The 24,110-nt window shown below is 36.1% G+C and overlaps 1 protein-coding gene across 2 annotated transcripts in view; it reads right to left on the bottom strand.

Moving 5' to 3' along the window:
- The window catches only part of LOC150100092 (scavenger receptor class B member 1-like), a 219,697-nt gene that overhangs the window by 144,802 nt on the left and 50,785 nt on the right, over positions 1 to 24,110 (bottom strand). For both annotated transcript variants that reach the window (XM_090402417.1, XM_090402418.1), the window contains exons 4-5: positions 23,452 to 23,612; positions 2,901 to 3,042 (exon numbers count right to left, since the gene is read on the bottom strand). In XM_090402417.1, coding sequence (XP_090258543.1) covers positions 2,901 to 3,042; positions 23,452 to 23,612 — 303 coding nt within the window. The remainder of the gene's footprint in view (positions 1 to 2,900; positions 3,043 to 23,451; positions 23,613 to 24,110) is intronic.

Genomic DNA, 24,110 nt, shown 5'->3' with positions numbered 1-24,110 from the left:
TAGAGACTTGAAGTGGCTTGGGAAAGTTCCAGGTTTGGCATGATAAATGAGAAGAATTTATCAATAGAGGACTGCATTATAATAAACATATGACAATATATCAATTTCCTGATAGGTAACCATCAAGGAGTTGCACAGGCTACTTTCAATTTCAAATCCTCTGTACACTCTTGTATCCTGAAGCAGCATGACGATATCACTATTAATAATAACAGTCAATGAGGTTTTTCTTATTTTTTCTCTCCACATGAACTTATACACATCTTTAGTAATAACTAGTTATTAATAAAGATGTGTATAAGTTAGTAATAACTAGTCCATATCCTGAACAGAAATCCAGCAGATATTTGCCGTTATTATTAGTCTTGCCCATTTCTCCAATTTTTCCCAAAACAATTTCTATATGCCTAGTGGGATTCATATCTTACCCTTCTATTTAGATCTCAAAAAAGGACCATTTCACCATTTTCTTTGTCATTTGCCTGCCCTAATGAATCAAAAAACTCCTCCACTTCTTCCTTAGAAGAATCTTCTGTGGACCATAGGCACAAATAAGTCGCATTGTCCATTTTCAAGTTTGTCCACAGACACACACACACACACACACTTCTTGATTGGAAGGCAGTTTCAAGTAGGGTTATCTTTGTGTTTGGTGTTAAATGCTATCAACACTCCTTCCTTACCTTGATTATTATGAGGGCGATCTGAAAAGTTCTCGGCCTAACGATGAAAAAACAAATTTATAATTTCAAAATTATTTTTCAACATAATCTCAATTAAGATTAATACATTTATTCCAGTGTCATTATCCCATCCCTGTAGTGGTTCTCAGTAAGATCTGCAAAATATCCTACTACTGTAATCACCTCTTAATTCGAAGAAAAACGCTGACCAGCGAAGAAGAGTTTTAGTTTTCGGAAGAGATAAAAAGTCAGAGGGAGCCAAATCTGGGGAATAAGGTGGATGAACAATGAACAATTCATTGCGCATATCCCTTAATTTTCCGATTGACACAATCTTTGTGGGCAGATGCACTGTCCTGATGAAAGATGATTTTTTTCTTCTGCAAACTGGGTCTTTTCTCATGAATTTTTTCATCTAGTCTAGTTAAAAGATCGGAATAATATTCCCCAGTTATTGTTTTACCCTTTTCAAGATAATTAATAAACAAAATGTCTTTAGCATCCCAAAACACCAATGGCATGACCATTCCTTCTGATGGAACCGAATTTGTCTTCTTTGGCACTGAAACGGCTTCTGTCCACTGTTTTGACTGCTGTTTGGATTCTGGTGTGTAATAGTGAATCCAAGTCTCACCCATAGTAATAAATCAATGCACAAAATCAGTTTTATTCATCTTAAAACACTCCAAGCACTACTGCTGTTCAGAGATTTTCATGTGAGTGCATTTTTGATCTGCTATGAATAAGCACGGCACCCATCTTGTGCAAAGCTTTTTCATTTGCAATTCTTCATGCAAAATAATAATATTATTATTATTATTAGACACCTCCAGGGAGTTCAAAGACTCATCGAGGGAGGGCACCTGCTCTACAGCTCTCCATCTCTGCCACTCAATTCACCAACTGACCATAACTACACCAACACCATCTACCGACCACCACCACCACTAGTATTTCCAAAGACAATCACAAACATCCATGCCCACAGTGGGATTCGAGCCCACAGCCTTTTGGCTGGAGAGCAGATACGTTAACCACTCGGCCAGCCAGGCTGGCCGAGTGGTTAGCATATATATCCTACATGTTCTTTTGAATTGCCTATAGTCTCAGCAATTTCACGCACTTTGACTGGCCAGTCATCCAATACCATATCGTGCACTTGATCAATGATTTCTGGTGTTGTTACACTTCTTGGACATCCTTCAAACAGATCATCTTCAAGGCTGGTATGGCCACACGTTTAAATTAAACTCGGCAGCCCATTTTTTAATTGTCGCAAACGAAGGAGAATAGTGCCCATAAACTGTTATGAACTTCGAATGAGTTTCTTTTGGCATTAAACCTTCTTTACAAAGAATTTTATAACCGCAAGATACTCAATTTTATCCATTTCAAGGGATACAGACAATACTTCTGCTTCAGACAGCTGTATAAAACAAACTACTTGATAAAGTGACTTGCAATTTCACATGGATGCTTATGACAGATGTACCAACTTAGGGAAAAAAAAAACATCTTGCTGATAGTGTTGCCATCTATGGTCGAGAACTTTTCAGCCCACCCTCGTATTGCCTAAATATAACATCCTATATTTATTATTTAGTAGCATTTTGTCTACTGTTATCTTCTTTGTCTCACTAACTCCAGTTATGCAGTTCTTCTGCGAGTTCAATTTCTTTCCATTAAGGGATCTTCTGGTGGTGGCTAAGGACTTCAGAAAAAGCACTACGAAAGTGGTCAGAATTATTCAGAAAACCGCTGCCATAATGTGATAAAGTTTTGCAATGTTTCAATAATGAAAATAAAAAAAGTGCATAAATCACTGACAAATCATTCAATAAATTCAATTCTGCAGTACAGATGCACACAAACAAATAGTTTCAAAATACGTAATCTTATTAATCGTAAAGAATAATAAATATTAGTTGTCAAGCTGTCCATCACAGAAAAGCAAGAGGTTTTTGTAAATGGTGCTCTGAAATCTAACTCAGTAAAATTTTAATTAATACAATTAAAAATCTAATTAGATTTATACTATTCTGTAATTTATTTATAACACTAAAATATATCTAAGTAAAGGAACAGATTTAATACTCTCATGCAACATTAGTTATGTATTAAAGCAAAGCATTAATATGTAACATACATATTAGTTTTTACAACTGAAAATATGCAAATTGGGTGTGTGCATATATATTCCTTAATCCCAATACTTACAATCAGTGGTGCATTTAATGTGGTTATCACATCAGAATCTGAACCAGCAGATTCTTCCCTAAGAAATATATATGTTTTATTTTCCCTGAATGATACAGTGTCATTAGGATACCATGAAATATTCTGTTTAACCCAATATGACCTAAAAAAAAAAAAAAGATATTAAACAAAACTATCTTATATAAATTCTACATCACTTTCAAAGCCATTGGAAATAATTTGCAAATAATTTTATACACAGAATTAGCATATAAATCAGTAATTCTATAATTATAATAATACAAACTGTTAATGGATGGCTAGAGGTCATCTGTTAAAAGTTTGCAATTTTATGTTACTTTGTCATCTATTTTGTTTAAGTGACCATACAAGACAGATACTATTGCACTGACAATTAAGTCACCTGAAAAATCAAGCTAGACAACTAACTGAGAAGAGAACTAATTCGGCTTCTGATCCAAAGTCAGACATATCTTCCTATGGGAGAATTCTGTTAGTAGAAGTTGTTTCAGTGATAACTGTGCCTTAAGATTTAACAAATTACATAATAACACAAGGAAAAGAGTGAATAACATATTTATAAGTCATATATTCAATCAGGCGGTTTAATACAAAGTAGAACATGAACAATAGATTATTTAAAATAGTAAGAGCCAGATGATGCTATACATAGAATAATGAACAGAATAATAATTATTTTTATTATCATTATTATACAGACAACTCCACGAATTCCTTAGACTCATCAAGGAAGGCCCTAAACATCATGCCACGCACTATCCAACATTCACGTGGTGTCTATCATACTTTGCTTTGAACTCATTCATAGTAATAGTACCCACAACAGACTGACAACCTATTCCATTCATTCACCACTCTCCAAGCAAAAAATCTAGTTCTGACACCCTTGTTAACTACACTCCTGTTCAGTTTTCAAGGATAGCCCCTAGTTCTCCCATCACCAGACCTAGTCTGAAAAATTTCCTCTGCATTAACCTTGTAAAAACCCTTAAGTAATCTGTATGTCCCCATCATATCACCCCTTTTCTGCTGTCAACCAATTTCTGTAACCTACAAATCTTCAACCAGTCCTTATAAGGTTCATTCCATACACCTGCTACCATCTTGGTCACTCACCTGCGGATCATCCTCTACACTTCCTCCTCATCCCAAGAAATCAAGTACCCAGATCTGTGCACACAATTAATTCACTTAAAGGTCAAGCTAGACAACTGAAAGGAAAAGTAGAGAACCAACTCTGCTTCTGATTCGATGTCAGACATATCTTTTTGTGGGTGAATTCTGTTAGTAGATATTTCCGTGATACTTGTATACCTTAAGGTTTAACAAATTAACACAATAACATAAGGAAAAGAGTGAGTAATATATTTAAAGGCCAATTTTAACCATTTCTATAATACGCAGAATAAGTAAAAAAGAATAGCTTTATTATTATAAAATACAAAAAAAAAAAAAAAATTTGATTAGAATAAGACTCATATCTTCAATAGTGAGAGATAGTCATTCTGATCCAAGTTTGGATGGTGAAGTAAGACTTCTGCGTTCTTTAAATAAACGTTTGAACTGATGGTGGCAATAATGAGATACTGTGGTCAATGTAATCAATGCTCTAATTGCAACTACTATAGTAAGAATTTCTGGACGTCAAATAGTATATGCATCTCAATGGCTTCTCCGAGAGGACATTACAACATACTTTTGATTCTTATAATCTGAGATCACACAATAACGAAACAGTATAAAGAGTTTCAACCAAACTATTCTATATTCACTGAAATTACATGCTTTGACCATGTTTATATTATGCTTTCCATCTTTGACTAGCTATTTCATTTTTAATTCTGTGATTTAAGTGTTAAAATGGGTTTGAACACTTGTTTGCAATTGTTCATATTTCATGGATTAATTCATTTGTTTAAAGATAACTTCTAGAAATGGCACAAGTTTATTTATTTAAACCACATGTTCGCTTACTACATCTTAGATTTCATTAAGGGTGAATATTAACCAACAGTTTAACATTAAATATTACGAGTATTATAGTATTACATTTGGATTCTACTAGAACAAATCCTGAAACAAATCCCAACTCAACATCACCAGCATTCAAGATCGGTACTACCAACATAAGAAGCCTGAATGGCAGAAACAGAGCTAGCTCAGGAATTGGATAAGTACTGGATCGATTTAATAGGGGTGACTGAAACAAAACACACAAAAACTGACGAAAGCTTTCTGAGCAATAAATACAAAATGTTATATTCAGGCAATGACAATCAAGGAAAAGAAGGAGTAGCCATAGCATTCAACACTAAATACGACGCTAATCCTCTTGAATGGCAGTCAGTCAATTAGAGTAATGTGGGAAATATGAAAATGGGGAACTGGACAATGAGACTTATTTGTGCCTATGGTCCCACAGAAGATTCTACTAAGGTAGAAGTGGAGGAATTTTTTCAGGCTTTAGAAAAAGCAACTGACACAATGAAAAAGGAAAAGTTGGTCCTTGTTGGGGATTTAAATAGCAGAGTAGGCTATTTAAATGATTGTCTGACATACAAAAATATTTTGAGAAAATTTGGAGAAAACAGCAAAGCTAATAATAAAGGCAAATACCTGTTGGATTTCTGCTCAGGACATGGACTGGTTATTACTAACACCATGTTCCAACATAAAAATGTGCACAAATTCACATGGAGAGAAGAGGCAAGGAATAAGAAAAGTCTCATTGACTATGTTATTGTTGATGGTGATATTTTCTCCCTGGTGCAGGACACCAGAGTGTACAGAGGATTTGAAATTGGACGCGATCACTATTTGGTCTTGAGCAGGATAAAATTGAATTTCATATTGAAAAGAATGACATGCAACAAAGTTTAAAAGCAAATAAAAGTTGAGCAGCTCTCAGATGTGAACTGTAGACTAAAATACACAAAGATTATTGAAGAAAAAATAAAAGTTTCAAAACAAGAATCAAACGTTGGACATTCAGTGGCAAACCTTGAAGAAAACCCTGATTGATTCAGCCAGAGACATATGGTGAGGTTGTCTGCAAGAATAGAAAAATCAGAACTCCATGATGGGCACAGGAAGTTAAAGAGGCAGTGAAGGAAAAGAAGAAAGCACATCAAAAGTTCCTGGCAAATAAGTCAACTTGAGCTCTTGGAGAATACAGAGACAAATGTAAGAAAGCTAAACACTGTGTAAAACTAGCTAAAGTCATGGGAGGACTTTGGCAAGAACATAGAAAATAAATATCAAGAAGGTGACAAAATATTCTGGAGGTTGTTGAAGAAACTTCAACAACTTCCTAGAAATGGAGGAAAGAGTGTTGTAAAAGGAGTTAGAGATGATAAAGGTGACATGAAAACGAGAGAAAAAAGATATCTTTGAAGTATGGAATAATTACTTCAAAAAATTGCTAAAAGAAACAAGCAGTGATAGTACAGTGGTAAAAAACACTCAACAGGCATACAGTCAGGAATACATATCCATACTTGAAGTATAAAAATCTATCAAAGGCTTGAAATATGGAAAGGCAGCAGGAGTAGATAATATTCGACCAGAAATGCTGAAGTATGGTGGTATAAAAGTCTTACAGTGGCTGCACTGCATAGTTCAGAAAGCCTGGACAGAGGGACGAATTCCCGATGATTGGAGTTGAGCTCTCATAGTACCCATATATAAAAGGGGCAATAAAACTGAATGTGAGAATTACAGAGGTATTTCCCTACTGAGTGTTCTTGGTAAGATTTATTCAAGTATACTTGTGAAACGGTTGAGAAGAATTGTGGAAGAAAAGCTTGGTGAAGAACAAGCTGGATTCAGGACAAATAGAGGCTGTCAGGATCAGATCTTCACTTTACGACAAATAGTTGAGAAATCATGGGAATATAACAAAGATCTGAATTTAAGTTTTGTCGATCTGGAAAAGTCATATGACAAGGTGCCAAGAGAGAGAAGCTATTCAATACGCTACAGTTATATGGTGTCAATGGGACATTATATCAAGCAATACTTTGTCTTTATTTGAGTTGTAAGTCAGCAGTTAGAATTAAAGGAAGTACAGGAAGATGGTTTTATGTTAAATCAGTGCCAGACAAGGATGCACATTATCCCCTCTGTTATTCATTATCTATATGGATCATAATATGAAGGAAAGCGGTATTAAACATATCAAAATTGGAGATGTTAATGTCAGCTGTTTGCATTATGCAGATGGTGTTATATTTCTAAATACTAAATAAATTCGCTACAAGTCTGCAAGATTCCCTGACTAAATTGAATAAATGTTGCAATAAATATGATATGAAGGTCAGCAATAAAAAGACCAAGACAATGAAAATAGGCAGAATCGTTGAAAATGTAGACTGTGTTGTGAACAGAGAATCCTGTGGAACAAGCAAAACATTTCAGCTACTTAGGCATGATTTTTAGTGAAGATGGTAAATTAAATATGGAAATAGACAACAGAATCAACAAAGTTGGTATGGTAGGAAGTCAATTGAATAAATTCATATGGAATAAAAGAGAAATTAGTCAGAACATTAAATTAGCTGTATACAAGACAGTGTTCAAACCAGTTTTAACTTATGGATCTGAGAGCTGGGTCAAAAGTAAAACACTTGACCAAAGACTGGAGACCGCAGATATGAGAATCCTGAGAAAGATTAAAGGCGTGAACAGATGACATCAATGGCAATATCATATTAAAAACAAGGATATTAGGAAAGAAATTGATATTGTCAGCATCCAGGAATGAGTTAGCAGAGCTAATCTCATGTGGTATGGTCACTTAAACAGAATGGGCGAGGAAAGAGTAGCAAAACAAGTGTTCTCTGCCAGGTTGGCAGGAAAATGACCCAGAGGAAGACCAAGATATAGGTGGATTGATACGGTACAAAGAGCCTTAGACGATAGAAATATAAGATCTGATAATGTTGGAGTCTTGACAAGATATATGGCAAGTTGCAAGTGATAAATGCAACACCAAAGTGCGATTTATGGTTACTTATCGGAGATTTATGGCTATTTATTGGAGATTGGAATGCAAAAGTGGGAGAGACTGAGGAACAAGGAATAACAGGTCGTTTTGGTTTAGGTATTCGTAACACTGCAGGGAAGAGACTAGTTGAGTTTTGTGCAGAGAATTCTTTGTTTGTTGCTAACACCTGCTTTAAACAGCACAAAAGAAGATAGTACACATGGATATCACCTGATGGACAATATAGAAATCAAATTGACTATATACTTGGACAAAGAAGATGGAGAGGTGCAATTCAGTCTGTTTTCCAGGTGTACTGTGGAACAGACCATGAGTTATTAGTGGCTATGATACATGTGAAATTACGGAAACCGAAACCAACATAAATGTCGATCAGATATGATCTTGGAAACATACCAGCTGAATAAGAATCAATTTGTGTGAAAGAGAACCAGATGAACTATGGGAAGAGATTAAAGATATAATTAAAACAGAAGCAAAGAAGAAGAATATTCCAACAGCTTGTAAGAAGAAGTTTAAATGGCTGTCAGATAATGACATCAAAACTGCTCAGGAAAGGAGAAAAATGAAGGCCACAGGAAATTTGCAGGAAGTACAGCATTTGAATGCAGAGTTTCAACGACAAGTCAGAAGAGACAATGAAAAATATTTTAACCAGAAAATATTTTAACAAATAGAAGACCAAAACAAGAAAGGAAAAACAAGATCTTTTCAAAAAGATCAGAGAACTAACAGGGAAGTTCAGTGCCCAGGTGACAATATTGAAAAGTAAACAGAAAGGATATCTTACACAAGCTGCAGACATCAAAGAAAGATGGAAAGAGTATACAGAACCCCTTTACAGAAAAGACTCCAAAATTACTGAGAAATTTGAAGAGTAGGATTATACACAGTAGCCAGTACCACTGGAGAGTGAAGTGAGGTGGGCACTGCAACAGCTATCCAGTAAGAAGGCACCAGAAGGAGATGGAATACCTATTGAGCTGCTCAAAGCCCTGGGAGAAGAGGCAGTTAAAATTTTTAACAGCTCTATGTCAGCAAATTTGGATCACAACTAAATGGACTAGGGAATGGAAAAAATCAGTTTATATACCTTTATGGAAGAAAGGTGATGCAAGAGAGTTTGAAAATTACAGAACTATAGCACTGATTTCTCATGCAAGTAAAGTGTTACTTAAGATCATTCAGAAAAGACTGGAATCATTCGTGAAAAGAGAAATGCCAGATGAATAGGCAGAATTTCGAAAAGGCAGAGGAACAAGAGATCAAATCGCCAATGTGAGATGGATAACAGAAAGAGCACAGGAATATCAAAAAAATGTCTACCTTTGTTTCCTTGACTATAGCAAGGTTTTTGACTCTGTAGATCATGTGAAACTGTGGAATGTGTTAAGAACAATGGGAATAAGCTACTCCAACAGATCTTGGAGAAACTGAGTATTTCACAATAGGTAAAGGGGTGAGACAAGGATGTATTTTATTTCCATACCTGTTTAACTTGTACAGCGAATACATTTTAAGAATGGCAGGGCTAGAGGAGTCTTCAGTTGGAAATAAAATTGGTGGAAGAAATATTAATAATTTGAAGTATGCAGATGATACCACCTTGCTAGCAAAATGTAAAGAAGATTTGGAGGAACTTATTATGAAAGTTAAAGAAGAAAGTGCTAAATATGGTCTTAAACTTAACCCCAAAAAAACAAAAGTCATGGCAACATGTGAACTTAATGATTTTGAAGTAGATGGGGAGAAAATGAAAGCAGTTAACAATTTTGTGCTCCTAGGATCCCTAATTGATCAGGATGGTTATTGTACTGAAGATTATTACTCGGAAAGAAAGCAATGACAAATTTAAGCAAGATCTTTAAAGATAAAGATATTAGCCTCGCAACAAAAATCAGAATCGTGAAAGCAATGGTATTCCCTGTGGTACTGTATGGATGTGAAAGTTGGAATCTGAGAAAGAGTGAAAGAAGGAAGATAGATGCATTTGAATTATGGGTTTGGAGATGCTTACTAAGAATATCATGGACTGCAAAGCAAACTAATAAATCAATGATAGACGGAATAAAGCCAGACTGCTCCCTTGAAGCTATGATCATCAAGCAAAAATTGTCATACTTCTGATGGAGATGGAGTTAAAGAAGCAACTGGAATGCACTTGGAAATTCTGAAAGATATGGCCAGGGACAGATCTGAATGGAGATTGTATGTTCATAGAATCACCAGGAGTAGAAAACAACTCGATGGAACATAAGTGGAGCCAAATGAAGAACATATCAACATAGTGCTGAAGGTTTGAATAGAGGAGTTTAGCACAGTTTTTTCAGTGTTCCATGATGAAAATATTGGCAAGGGCAAAAAGTGGAGATCCATAATGAGACCTCCAATCTGCAGGTTTTATATCATTCAAAGTAAAATAACCAAGTGTAATGTCAGGGGGAAAGAATCCAAATAAGTTCTGGGGTTTCTTTTAGGGGAACATTAATGAAAAAGAAGGCTGTATCAAAAATGACCATAATGTCAGCATCTTTGAGGATGGATATGACAAGATTATTTCTGAGCGTACACACACATATTGCATGTCTTGGTGCCCAAGGCAAAATATGAACTAATAATTTAATAACTAAATAAAAGTTAGTCAATTATTATCCCCAGACATCTGTTTTCTTCCTTAAAACATGAGTGATAATTAGTGTCTTAGGTATTCTGGGTCTAATGACCATATTATAATTACTCTGAATGGATGGATGAGAAATATAGTACTCTATTGTTTATCATCACCATTTGGAAGACAATTTGCAGTTATAACATGAAGTACAATTGCAATTATTGGAAGTTCGGTTGATATTTAAGGGATCAGTTAATTGAAATGTCATTTGTTTTGAAGCTTGGATAAAAAATAGATGTCAGTATCATTCATTACCTTTAAGAATTTATATTAATTTACTTTATTTCAGCACCAATGACATTAAATCATAAGAGCTTAAAATTAAAAAAAATCTAACTGAACAAACAAGTAATTATTCTGATCATTATAATGAAATAATCACTTTAATTTTTCTTCAGCTAATTAATTACATTAACTGGACATATGAATATAGCTTTGGTTTAACCCAGCATTAGTAAGGTGGGGTGTCACAGACCCCAAAGATTTTAAATTGACTATACCTTTTAAACAACGTGTGGCGGTGAGTCATGCCTCAGTATAGCTTCCCCTCCCATAACCTGCTACTCGACGCCATAAACGACAGGCTGTTGTGCGCAAGCAAGTTTAGTGTGCAGAGGTGTAAAGTGTGCTGGGGTCCACCAGATCCCACCTTACCAAAAGTGTGACTATATTTATTTCTGAAACAAATTGTTTTCATGTATATTCTACTAAAATATTATCGTTACTGCTGTGTCTTCTATATATTTACATACCAACTATAAGCAAATACGTTTTCGTAAATATTTAAATAGTATTTTAAGAATTATATCTCTCTTTTTTTTTTTTTTTTTTTTTTTTTTATCAGGTGAGGAGCCATTTAGCGGAGATGATGATAGTGAAATTGATTTAGAATTAGTCAGTAACTATGAGTCTGATACAGAACAAGACGGTGAGGAAGAATCTTAAACAATACGTAATCCAATATTGATTAAAAAGGTATGGATTTCTATTATTACTATTATTACGGGCAACTCCAGGGAGTCATTAGACTCATCGAGGGAGGCCCCAAATCATATTCATCACAACTATCTGACATTCATACAGTATCTATCATACCTCGCCTTAAACTCATTCACTGTCACAGCATCCACTACAGACTCAGGGAGTGCATTCCACTCATTCACTACTCTAAAAGTAAAGAACCCAGCTCTAACACCTTTACTAACCACACTTTTGCCCAGTTTCCATGGATGTCCCCTAGTCCTCCCACAACCAGCCCTGTTCTCAAAAATATCTTCTGAATTAATTTTATAGAAACCCTTCAGTAATTTGAATGTCTCAATCATATCTCCCCTCCTCCGCCTATCAACCAATTTTTGCAACCCACAAATCCTCAACCTGTTCTCATACGGTTCATTCCACAGACCTGCTATCATCTTGGTCACTCGCCTCTGGATCCTCTCCACATCCTCCCCATCAAGAAGAAACCTAGGTGACCAAATCTGAGCACAGTAGTCTAGATGGGGTCTTATCAAGGCTCGATAGAGAGGAACAATAACCTGCTTGTCCCTGCTTGTCAACGTATTCTTCAGCAACCAAGTGATTTGATGAGCTGTTTTGGTCACTTTTGCAATGTGTCCCCTAAATTTCAATTCCTTATCCACCAACACTCCTAAATCTCGTGCCTCATCAATTTCCTGGAGCAGGGTTCCACCAATGCAGTAAACTGCCGCCAATCTTTTCACCCCAAAATGCATAACCTTACATTTTGCCACATTAAACTGACATCCATTCTCCTTAGCCCAGACCTCCAATCTATCCAAATCATCCTGCAAAATTTTGACGTCATCTGCATTCACTATTGCCCTACCCAACTTCGCATCATCCGCAAACAAATGAACTGTTCCTCTCAGATCATTTCCTATATCATTTATGAACAAATTAAACAGCAGTGGTCCAAGAACAGATCCTTGTGGCACACCACTAGTCACAGGCCGTCTTGTGGACTCCACTCCCGAGTAAACCACTCTCTGATATCTCTCCGTCAACCACCCTCCTATCCATCTCACCAACCCTATGTCCATTCCCATATGCTGCAATTTACTGATTAGAATTCCATGTGGAATCCTGTCAAAGGCCTTGGCAAGGTCCAGTAGAATCACCCATTACCCTGGATAAGGGTAATGAACTGGATAAGGGTAAACCCATTACCCTTATCCAGTTCAGCCGTCACTGTGTTATAATACGTGAGCAAGTTACTGAGGCATGACCTACCCTTCACAAAACCATGCTGTCCCCGATACAGTATCCCATTTTCTTCAATCCAATCTTGTATTTTCCTTTTGACTATTTTCTCTAAGACCTTGACAATGATTCCTGATATGCTAATCGGTCGGTAATTTACAACAGCAGTCTTGGAACCACCTTTATGCAGTGGAACTATTTTCCCCTCTTTCCACCCGCTCGGGACTAACCCAGACCCGAGACTCAAATTAAACAAAATGGTCAAGGGTACTGACAATTCTTTAGCTGCTTCTCGTACAACACGAGCTGGTATACCATCCAATCCCACAGATGTATTGACATTGAGGTTATGCAATAGACTACTCACCTCCACTTCATTAACCACAATTCCCGTATAATCTACTGGTTTATTCGTTTCTGCAATGTCACCACCTGGATGATATACTTTTGCAAAGTGCTCACTCAGTAACTCAACTATCTCAACTGATTCAGTTACCTCCCTACCATCGGCATTCTTTAAAATCAATCTGCCATGTACATTTTTCCTTTTACTTGCTACATATCTAAAAAACTGTTTAGGATTCTCTTTAGCCTGCATGGCCAATGTTCTTTCGTAATCCTTTTTTGCTTTTCTTACCACACTCGTCACCCTTCTGGCCTGCGCTTTATACCGTTCATGTGTCTGCCGGTCACCCTTCTCCTTAAATTCCCTCCATAGTTGTTTCTTTTTTTGCAACTCAAGCTTAATGGTGTTATTCATCCATTTAACCCCTACTTGATTTATTATTCGGACTCTAGGTATACAGTCAGCCATTGCTTCATGCAAGCACTTCTTAACTACCTCCCATGCACTATCAACTTTAGTCCTTGCAGTTGTACATGCCATGGCACTGAACCAATCAAACTCCTAAGCTTGTCATACTTTCCCGCCCGATAATTCTACATGTACCCTGTCTTAATTGAAAATTCTACACCTTTAGCCACCTTCCAAGTTAAGACCCTATGATCACTCTCACCGATTGGTGGCAATGTGGTCATATTTGTTACAGCCAAATCCTCAGATGTAATTACTAGGTCAAGCACTCTCTGACCCCTAGTATTTTCCATTACATGCTGTCGCAGATAGTTATCCCTTAATAACCGCATAAAATCCAGTTCCTTCCTCCCGTGTGTCCTCTCCTCACTCCAATCAATGCGACCATAGTTGAAATCTCCCATAATAATCACCCTCCTTCCACCCATTTCTTCTATTTGCTTGTGCATACTGTCACCACCATCTTTTCCATCACCTGGTCTATAGCAGCACCCAATTGTATATTTAGTTCTGCTAGCCACAATCTCACACCAAATGGCCTCAAATGTGCTCTTTTCTCTATCCTGCAATTCAAATTCTATTCTCCTTGGCTGGAGCTCATCAGCTATCATCAACAATACTCCTCCCCCCATTTTATACTCTGTCATTCCTGAACACACTATACCCATCACATTCAATCCCACTAGTTATATCATCTACGGTCAGCCATGTTTCTCTAATACCTATAACCTGTGGTCTGGAAGTGCCAACCATGGCCAAAAACTCTTCCTTCTTGTTCCTAATACTCCTAGTATTAGTGTACATGAATTTAAGACCCCCATTAGCCCCAACCCTACCTTGATGCCTTATATTAACTATCCCACTCTGATTTGTTGTCCTTATTTGCTCTGGCATATTATATTCATTCTTACATTCAACTGCCTCCATAAGGACTGTATCTCTACCCCCCCCCCCTAACAAATCTAGTTTCCCTGAATTTGCACATCTACTACATTCAGCAACACTTTCTCAAGTCTTCTTACACCGTAACCATTCAAATGCAAGCCATCCATCTTATATAGATCCTTTCGCCCAAACTCACTCCACACATCCACAAATTCCACACCACTCGTCATACATAACCCACGCATAAAGTCATTTGCAATTATAGCCCTCCTTTTAAACATTTCACTGTCATACCGTGGCAAAAGACTAATCATTCTAACTCTCTCACTCTTTTCTTTTGCTACCTCAAACAATTCATTCAGGTCTTCTATCATTTCCATTTTATCTCCTTTCAAATCATTCGTACCTGCCACAACAATCATTTCTTTCACCCTTTCCTTTTGCTCTCTAATAGACGCAGTTACGTCCTTTATGGTCGCACCAGGTTGGTACGATTTTGTCAAATCCTCTATTAACACACCTCGTACTAACGAGTCTCCATACAGCACTCTATCCTTCATTTTGTTCATGTTCACATTCATACGTCTATTTTTCCTGTCATACCTTTTATTATTGGTTGGTTCATTCAGTCTACTTTTGTTCATGCACTCTAGCTGCTGTTTTGCTCTTTCTATCGCACTATTCAACAATGCGATCTCACTCAATGCATCTATCTCATCTTTTTTGTTCTCTGAGAAACCATTTATACTATCATTCACACTTTCTACATTCACACTCTCACAATTTTCATGTACAACTTTGCCGTTTCTTGTCATATCCCTATTTCCTTCATTTTGAAGGTTGACAAAAATATCACACGCACGATCCGAAATACGCTTCAATTCCGCATTCTCCCTACATTTTCTACACACATTCAATCCTTTATCATCATCTAACCACACTCCGACCGCACTCCGCAAAGCGTACATTTCACAGCTAGTACACTGACTCATTTCTTTTATGCTACCGTTCTTTGATAACGATGGCGAACCTTCATTACTGGCCGCCGTTTTCCTACGCACAGGTGCCATATTTATCTGTAACGTGTTTTGTCAAATTAAACGTTATAACACACCAAAAATAGACGCACTAAAATACGCAAGGCAAATAAAACAAAACTACACAATATTAAGTAATTTGCATCGATAACTGAAAATGATACTTATCTTATCTGGAGCTTGCACGAACACTACTCATTACGAATTCATCTAGCGGCGACTTCCGACATAGATTATGTTATAAAACACTTTAGTACACTAACCACGTTAATAAAGCTCTAATAATATACCAAAATTAAACACTTAAGTCCATTAAATTGAATCCAAAACACCAATAAATCCAATTTCTATAATACACTATATTATTTGGGTGGGTCTGTGGGACCCCACCTTACCACTTTTGTTATATTTTCCAACCTCACCAGCATGGGGGTTAAGTCCAGGAATTAAAACATCCAGTTTAAGTAGTTCGTTACAAACAGCATTCAACCACAAGTTCCACAACTTTACCCAACTGTTGAATTAAGATGAACATACATCTTATTACCAAGATTGTGTGTATGGGAGCATGGCATCCCAAAAGGGGAAAGTCACTAGTGGTGCACTGCAGCTGTTTTTTTGGAGATTCTTTGTTGTTTTTGTATATTAATGATATAGGGACCAACTTGAGATATGGTTGCCTTGGAAACCAAGACATGCAACTATTTGCAAATGGTGCAAAACTGAAGGGAACAATAAGTAGTCAAGTAGATGGCATGGAATTATAGAAAGAGCTGAATAGATGGTATGAGTAGAAAGTGAATAGAACTATTTCTTTAATGTAAAGTGCAAGGTTCTGAAATTTGGCAGACAAGGATGAGATGCATAGTATAAACTTGGTAGGGAAATTTTAAAGGAGGTATAGAAGATGAGAAATCTGGGACAGGAACCTTAAGTTTAGAGGTCATACTGCACAAGTTGTAAAATTACCACATTGGATTATGCCAACGATGCAGAGGATTGACATGAAGAAATAAATAGGTTGCAGTTTCATGGTATAATGCCTTAATCAGGCCTAATATGAATTATTGTGTACAGATTTGGTCACCTGGCTTTCATGGAGGAAGGAATGAGGATATATTAGAAAGAGTCCAGAGAAGATTGACTTCAGACCTCCACATTCCAAAAACCAGAACAGTATCTGGTCTCTTCTTTGGAATGTGGAATATGAAGACAGACTGAGACAATGCAATTTGTAGAACCTTACAAATAGGAGAGGGGATAAAAAGCCATTTCATGGAAACTGTATAAGGAGAGCATGAGTAAGGAGTAGTTTTTTTTGTGGAGATTATTGATAAGTAGAATGCAATGCGAGAATGGATGAAAGCGGACATGTTGTATGAGAAACACAGCTTGATCAGATTTGTGTGCAACAGTGTGTACCTTCCATGATGAATCTTTTGATTCCATGAAGATCTGGTGTTAATAATAATAATAAAAGTTGCATTTAATTATCTTAATTATTATGTTTGTAATTATTAATTATTATCTTGCTTTTATTCTGCTGCTGCTCATTCAAATATGAATTTTTTTTTTTTTTATTTCAAAAATGCTTTAGTTTATAGCATGCAAAACCCTTGTATGTGAAAGACAATATAAGAATATATAAAAACAGAAAAAAAAACAAAAAAACAAGAGGTCTAAATCCAAATTATAAGAATAATTGAGAGAACAAGCATATGCAAATAATTATTTACAGTGATTCTATGATAAGTGGAGTTCTTCATGAAAACACTACAAAATCTTGTTTCTCTAGCATTAAAATTAATAATATTAGTAATGCTGTCAAAATGCAGAAAGGGAAGGTTAAAAACATTAACTGTTTTGGCTAGAACCTGAAAGGTCAGAAATATTTTATGAGGGAGGATGTCAAAGAGTTGTTGGAAGAAGCAAAAAAGAAGAGCGACAGGGGAAAGTTTGAATCTGCTGCCATGCTATGAGAGAGGCAAACTGAGAAGGAGAGTGATGATAGCTAATGAATCAATATGCAGGTGGTGCAGAAGGAATGAAAAGTTTGTAGACCTATGGTCTGAGTTTGATGGATGGAAAGATTTGTACAATACTGATGGACTACACTTAAATGGATTTGAAGTTAAGTGTCTGGAGAGAGCTTTGGTCACTGATATTGTGTAAGTGCAAAGTCAGGAAAATTAAAGCAATTAGGTCAGATGCAGATATGTGTGTGTGTGTGTGTGTGTGTAAGCACCTATGAAGCAAATGAGCGAGTGAATAAAGAAAAAATGCAGAATCTAGTCTCTTGGGCAACAATATTGAATGGGATAGTCAATTCAGAATTTAAGGGGGGAGCAAGGTGATGTTACAGTTTCTATATACTAATGATAAAAGCATCAGAAATAAGAAGGAAGAGTTTTTGTCATTGGTTAGTACAATCTCACTAAAAGTTATAGGCTTTACTGAGACTTGGCTAACAGCAGATGACAGTTACAGGGATAGAGTGTGATAGATTTAGTATTTTCAGGGAGGACAGGAGGTGGGGTACTATTGATGATAGATGAACCGCAGAAAACTAGATCAGGAATCAGTCAGGCAGATGGCAGTTCCTCTGAGTCAAATCTAGTGCAAGATTGAGGCCAACAGGACAAAATATAAAACTGGTTGCTGCTATAGGGCAGGGGATGACAGGAATGATATGCATTCCTATATGTAGAAGATATGCATCAACAGATTAATTCAATAAACACAAATCGAATAAATGATATGGGGGGGGGGGATTTCAACTTCCAATTTCCAATAGATTGGAAGAAGAAAAAAATCAAATGACAGGAAGGAAATGGGATTCCTACACTTACTGAGAGATAATTACTTGAAGCAGAATATGATGGAGGGAACTCAGAATATGAGAGTGTTGGTCTTGTTATACGATCAGAAGACCTGTCCATAACCCAAGTGGATGCATTTGCCTCCACTTGGGGAAAGTGATTAAGCAGTCTTGACTTATAAGGTAGCAAAAACATGTGGAAATTCCAGTTAAGGGATATATGTAAAACTATAAAGCAGGTAATTACATTACACTTAGGAGGAAGCTTGAAGCAGTACCATAGCATAAAAATCTACAAGGGAAGGATGTCCCTCACGCACAGTCTCAAGGGATATCTGGAGGAAGCAACATTACACCATATACCCAAGGTCAGGAGGGTAAATCAGGTGGAGTTAGATGTATGAGTAGTATCATTAAACATAAGATGCAAAAAATGTTGTGGAGGGTATATAACTCCTTTGACCAATTAAATCATAGTAAGAAAGGCAAATCAGATTATGAGAAGAAATTAGTCAAATCGGCAAAAGGAAATCCCAAAGAGTTTTTCATTATGTGGCAAACAGGAAGAAGCATAACTATGGGAGGATAACTTTAATGAGTGCAGATGGTAGATGAAATTATTGAGCTACTAAGTGACCATTTTGTAAGAATATCATCCAAGTGAATTATTGTTATAGTAGAGGTGATGGGGACTGATGTGAGAAGAGAGGCTAATGAATTAGAGATACTTAGAATATTGCAAAATCTGAATGCAAATACAGCTGTGGGATTGGATGGGATATCTACTCGCATTTTAAGAGAATGCACAGGGGAACTGGCAATACCTTCTACTAGTCCCAAGAGAGTGGAAGGAGGGGACAAAATAATTTTTATAATAGGGTGACAGCTGAGTTGGATAAAGGGAATGGCTACATGATGATACTGCTGGATTTTGCAAAGGCATTTGACATGATACCACATGGAACTCTATTATGCAAACTGCAACAAATGGGAGATAGATATGAAACTTGTGATATGGATAAAAGAGTGGCTCATGGACAGATACCAAAACGTAGCATATGGAGGTAGGTCAACGTTGGAGGTTTGATGGAATATTTACAGCACTAGAAAAGGATTAAAATCTAATTTTAATGCTTCCAATATTTCGTCCCCGTCACTGAGACATCTTCATGAATTACAAATAACTCTTATCTCTCACACACACACACACACACACACATAAAATACTAAATGAAACACGTGGATGACTATCCACATGTTTTAGACTATATGGGACTATTCAATTCCTTTCTAGGTAGTGAGGCTTCTATGAGTGTTTGTAGGTGGCCTAGGATGTAAAGTGAGACCTCTGCCAATTATTGTTTCCAAAATTTTGTGAAGTTTTATGCATCTGTATTTATTTAAATTTGGTTGATTTCTGAGTGGCGCTGCAGATTCTAAAAGCAGTCTTTTTTTTTTTAATTGATTATGGTGGAGAATGGTGGTTTTCTTCCAGGAGATCCTGTGAGTTGTATTGAATACATGGTCTGCAAGGCCAGATTGACCATAATAGTCATGATTGCAGATGTACAATTTGTGTTCTTCTAAATGGATGGTTGCTGACCTACATATCTGTCTGAAGTAAGCCAACGTGCAGGAGCAGGGTACTTTATATACTCCAGGCACAGAACACACTAACAAACAGAGACAAGGGAATTATCATTCATCTTTATAAAGTCTTGATATGACCACATCTGGATTACTTTGCTCAGATCTGGTCAGGATTTCTTGGGGGATGAGGAAGTGGTGGAGAAGATCCAGAGGTGAGTGACCAAGATGGTGAGTGGTCTGTGGAATGCTCCCTATTAGGACAGACTGAGGGTTTGTGGATTGCAAAAGTTTGATGATAGGCAAAAAAAGTTGGGATATAATAGAAACATTTAAGTTACTTAAAGGATTTTATAGGACTGATGTGGGGGAAATGTGTCAACACTTCTACAGGGAGCAGACCAAAAAGTCATCTCTAGAAGTTGGATAAAAGTGAGTTAGCAAGGGCATGAGACCTAGATATTTTGCTTGGAGAGTGGTGAATGAATGGAATAGGTTACCCGAGTCAGTTGTGCTTTGTCTGTTGATGGTTTCAAGAAGAGGCACGACAGATGTTGTGTTGATAGCTTGGGTCTCCCACGACGAGTCTTAGGACTCCATGGAGGTGCCTGTGCAATAATAAGTTCCTAGGACATAAAGATAATTCCTTGTCTAAATTCTTGAATGTATATTTTCTAACCACCACAGGTTAGCATGACTAGTTGAATAGTTAATGAAAAAACTTCAAATTCAGTTTTCCTGAAACATATTATTCCAAAAACTGGAATTTTACCTCCTTATAACTTTTACTGCTAAAACCCACTAAGTGCTAGTGCTTAATGCAAACATCCCATCTATAGATATTTAGAACATGAAATTACTCCAACTGAATTATGAACTAACAAGTCTTGATGCATTCAATATTACTGATTGCTATTTCTTCTTAAGTTCTTAGAAAATATCATAAAATGAAATTTTGGAATTCAAACAAGAATTCCTCACTTACTTTTCTGTTCTTGATACTTCTTTAGCATTTTCAATATTTAAACTACTTTTAGTCACTGTGCATACTTGTCACTACACAAAATGGAGCTTAAATCATAGTATGGCTATCATTAGTTCACAATGAAAGCACATTACAACGTGTAAAAAATAAATACTACAAGAAAACAAAATTATATAAATATTATGTTATATACACAATTACATTTTCAGCATTTCTGCACAGTTTAAATTACTTCAAAGAGGTAATCAGATATTTAAGAGGGAATATTTAGTTGTTTGCTGATGATGCAAAACTAGGAAGAGCAATTGTTGATAAAGGTGAGGTAGATATCCTGCAGGATGATTTAAATAAACTGGCATTAAAGATAGTGATTGTCAATTTAATTTACAATTTACAAAATGAAAGGTTAAGCACTTCACGTTGAAAAGGTTGCATATGGCGTATCATATAGTTGGTATTGGTTTGCAGGAAATTGATGAGGCTAGGGACTTGGAGATAATAGTGGACAAAGAGTTAAAGTTCAGAGGGCATATTACAAAAGTTGGTAAAATAGCTCAAAAATTACTTGGATGTTGAAAAACATGCTAACAAGTAAAGGTAAGGAAGTTATTATTCCTCTTTATAAGGCTATGATTTGGCCAAATCTTGATTACTGCACACAGGTTTGGTCACCTGAGTTTCTTGGGGACCAGGAGGTGATCAAAAAGAAGATTCAGAGATGAGTGACCAAGATGGCGAGAGATGTGGAATACTCCCTATGAGGATAGGTTGAAGGTTTGTGGGGTACAAAGTTTAGTTGATAGGTGGAAAAGAGTGGACATGATAGAAACTTTTAAAGGGCTTTATAAAATCGATGCAATGAAATTTTTCAATATATGACAAAAGAGAATTAGGAGGCCATCTGTGGAAGTTGTGTAAGAGTGTAGTTAGTAGGGCGTGTGTGGACTAGATTTTTTGCATGGAGAGTGGCGAGTGAGTAGAATGGATTGCCAGAATTGGTAGCAAGTTCCCTGATGATAAATGGATTCAAGGAGAGGTATGATAGTTGATTTTGCGTCTCTTGCGATGAGTCTCTGGACTCCATGGAGATGCCATAAATAATAATAATATTATAATTTTAATTTATAATCAAATTTCCATTCAAAGCATGACAAGCTTTTTTAAGTGTTTTCATGGGCACTGCCTCACTCAATTGGCCCACCACTACCATTCCTCCACTGGTCTCTAATCATGGAAGAACATAACCTGGACTGGTCAACATCCATACATAGTTCAGTTCCAAACTTCTCATACTCTTCGTTCACTTCATCTACCCTTGTTGTTTGGAACAGCTTCTCTATAGAAACACGTTAATTAATAAATTCCTTCTTTCTCCTCTAACCACTCACTGTTGTGTTACATATTTTTGACCACTCGTGTGTGAGATTGATTTTACATACACACACACACTAGCAAATGTGAAAAAATAATATGAGTTTAACAAAATATATAAAACAAAAATTTTAATTCAAAACAAGATTTACAACAAAATATATAATATTCAAACATAAGCAAATCTCATTTATTGCGAGATTTTTACGCTTTGCCCAAGAGCCCGTACATATATTATCATTTTATTAGTGCTTCTGATGAAAGTTCTTGTCTTAAATGGGAACTAATAGAAACTGCTATTAAACCCAGCAAAATCCTTAATAATAAAAAGTAAAAACTAAAGATGAATATACATAGGTTCACAAGCAGCATTAGTTATCTTTTAACTAGTACTTGGAAGTTTTTCCCCACTTGGTTAGACTATAATAAATTTTAAATTTAAATTTAATCCTTTATCCAAGTGTAAGCAAACAAAGTTTGCGCCTGAAGTATCTTCAGGACTGAGGTGACTCATGGTAAAGGTGGACCAAGCTCTCATCACTCCTTGTCTCAGTATCTCCCATAATGCAAAGCACATCTCCTTGCAGATATGTATAATGCTATGCATTAAGGGAAGGGCCACTACCCAGACCGGTTTTGACCTTTATTGAGGTCTCATCGGTGGGAGCAAGACCCAGAAATGGTGATACTAAGGCAGAAGCAATGGAGAAGTCATATTTACCTGTACGAGTTGCCAAAAGGTGTACCACCTTATTATTAAGTCACTCTGGATTTAGAGAAGAATGTTGGAAGTTTTTCCCACTTGGTTAGACTATAATAAATTTATAGTCTAACCTTTGCATTATGGGAGATACTGAGACAAGGAGTGATGAGAACTTGGTCCACCTTTACCACAAGTTGCCTCAGTCCTGAAGATACTTCAGGCGCAAACTGTTTGTTTGTTTACACTTGGATAAAGGATTAAACTAAATTTATTATTTAACTAGTACAATATCAAAAGGCATATATCAAAATTAGGTGATTGCAAAGTTATGACTATGTGCAAATAAAATTTTAATTAGTCCAATTATGTATGGCATTAAAAAAAAACTTTACAACTCAGAGCTGGATTAATACTTATTACCCTTTAATTACCTGTAAGTATAAGGCCCCATTTCTTTGACTATAGGCTTAGCATGATTATTTATATATTCTTCAGGATTAGTGACATTAAAAAAATATATCTTTGTATAAAGTGGTATGGGAATATCCTGCCATAACTTGAAGATCATTGAATCCTGAATTAGCACAATATCCTGCAGATAAAAATTAAAAAAAAAATGCAAATTCAAGGAATGCAATGCATATAAATAGTTTGAATTCACAGAAAATTAATCTAGCTAGTTTTGTTATTGATTTATTAATTTATTTATTTTTTAAGATTATTAATTTTTTTAAATTTACTTGATTACCTACATTTCAAAACAATCAACTATAAAAATTAAACTAAATTAATACTATGTACATTTTGCATATTAATTCCACTATCGCTAGTAAGCACAACTTTTAATTACAACTGAAAATATATTAAGAAGTTTAAGTCAGGATATAAAATTTCAAGACATTTTTTAAGTGCAATATATGACAAACTTCAAAGAATAAAAACAGAATATCGGCAAAGTGAAGTCATGTTGTTGACCAAGTTACAGCTGGGAGGGGGGGGGAAGAAAAGACAGTGATGAGAGGAAACCATCATCACTGTCACCTGCTCCTCCTCCAATTACTTAAGATCAAAACATCTTGTGTGTACAGAG

The sequence above is a fragment of the Typopeltis vanoorti genome, chromosome 13 (genome assembly GCF_054136105.1).
Source record: "Typopeltis vanoorti isolate ZY-2024b chromosome 13, IOZ_Tvanoo_1.0, whole genome shotgun sequence".
Taxonomy (NCBI): Eukaryota; Metazoa; Arthropoda; class Arachnida; order Uropygi; family Thelyphonidae; genus Typopeltis; species Typopeltis vanoorti.
Note: the sequence above shows the minus strand (reverse complement) of the source record. Positions and strands in the feature narration are given on the sequence as shown.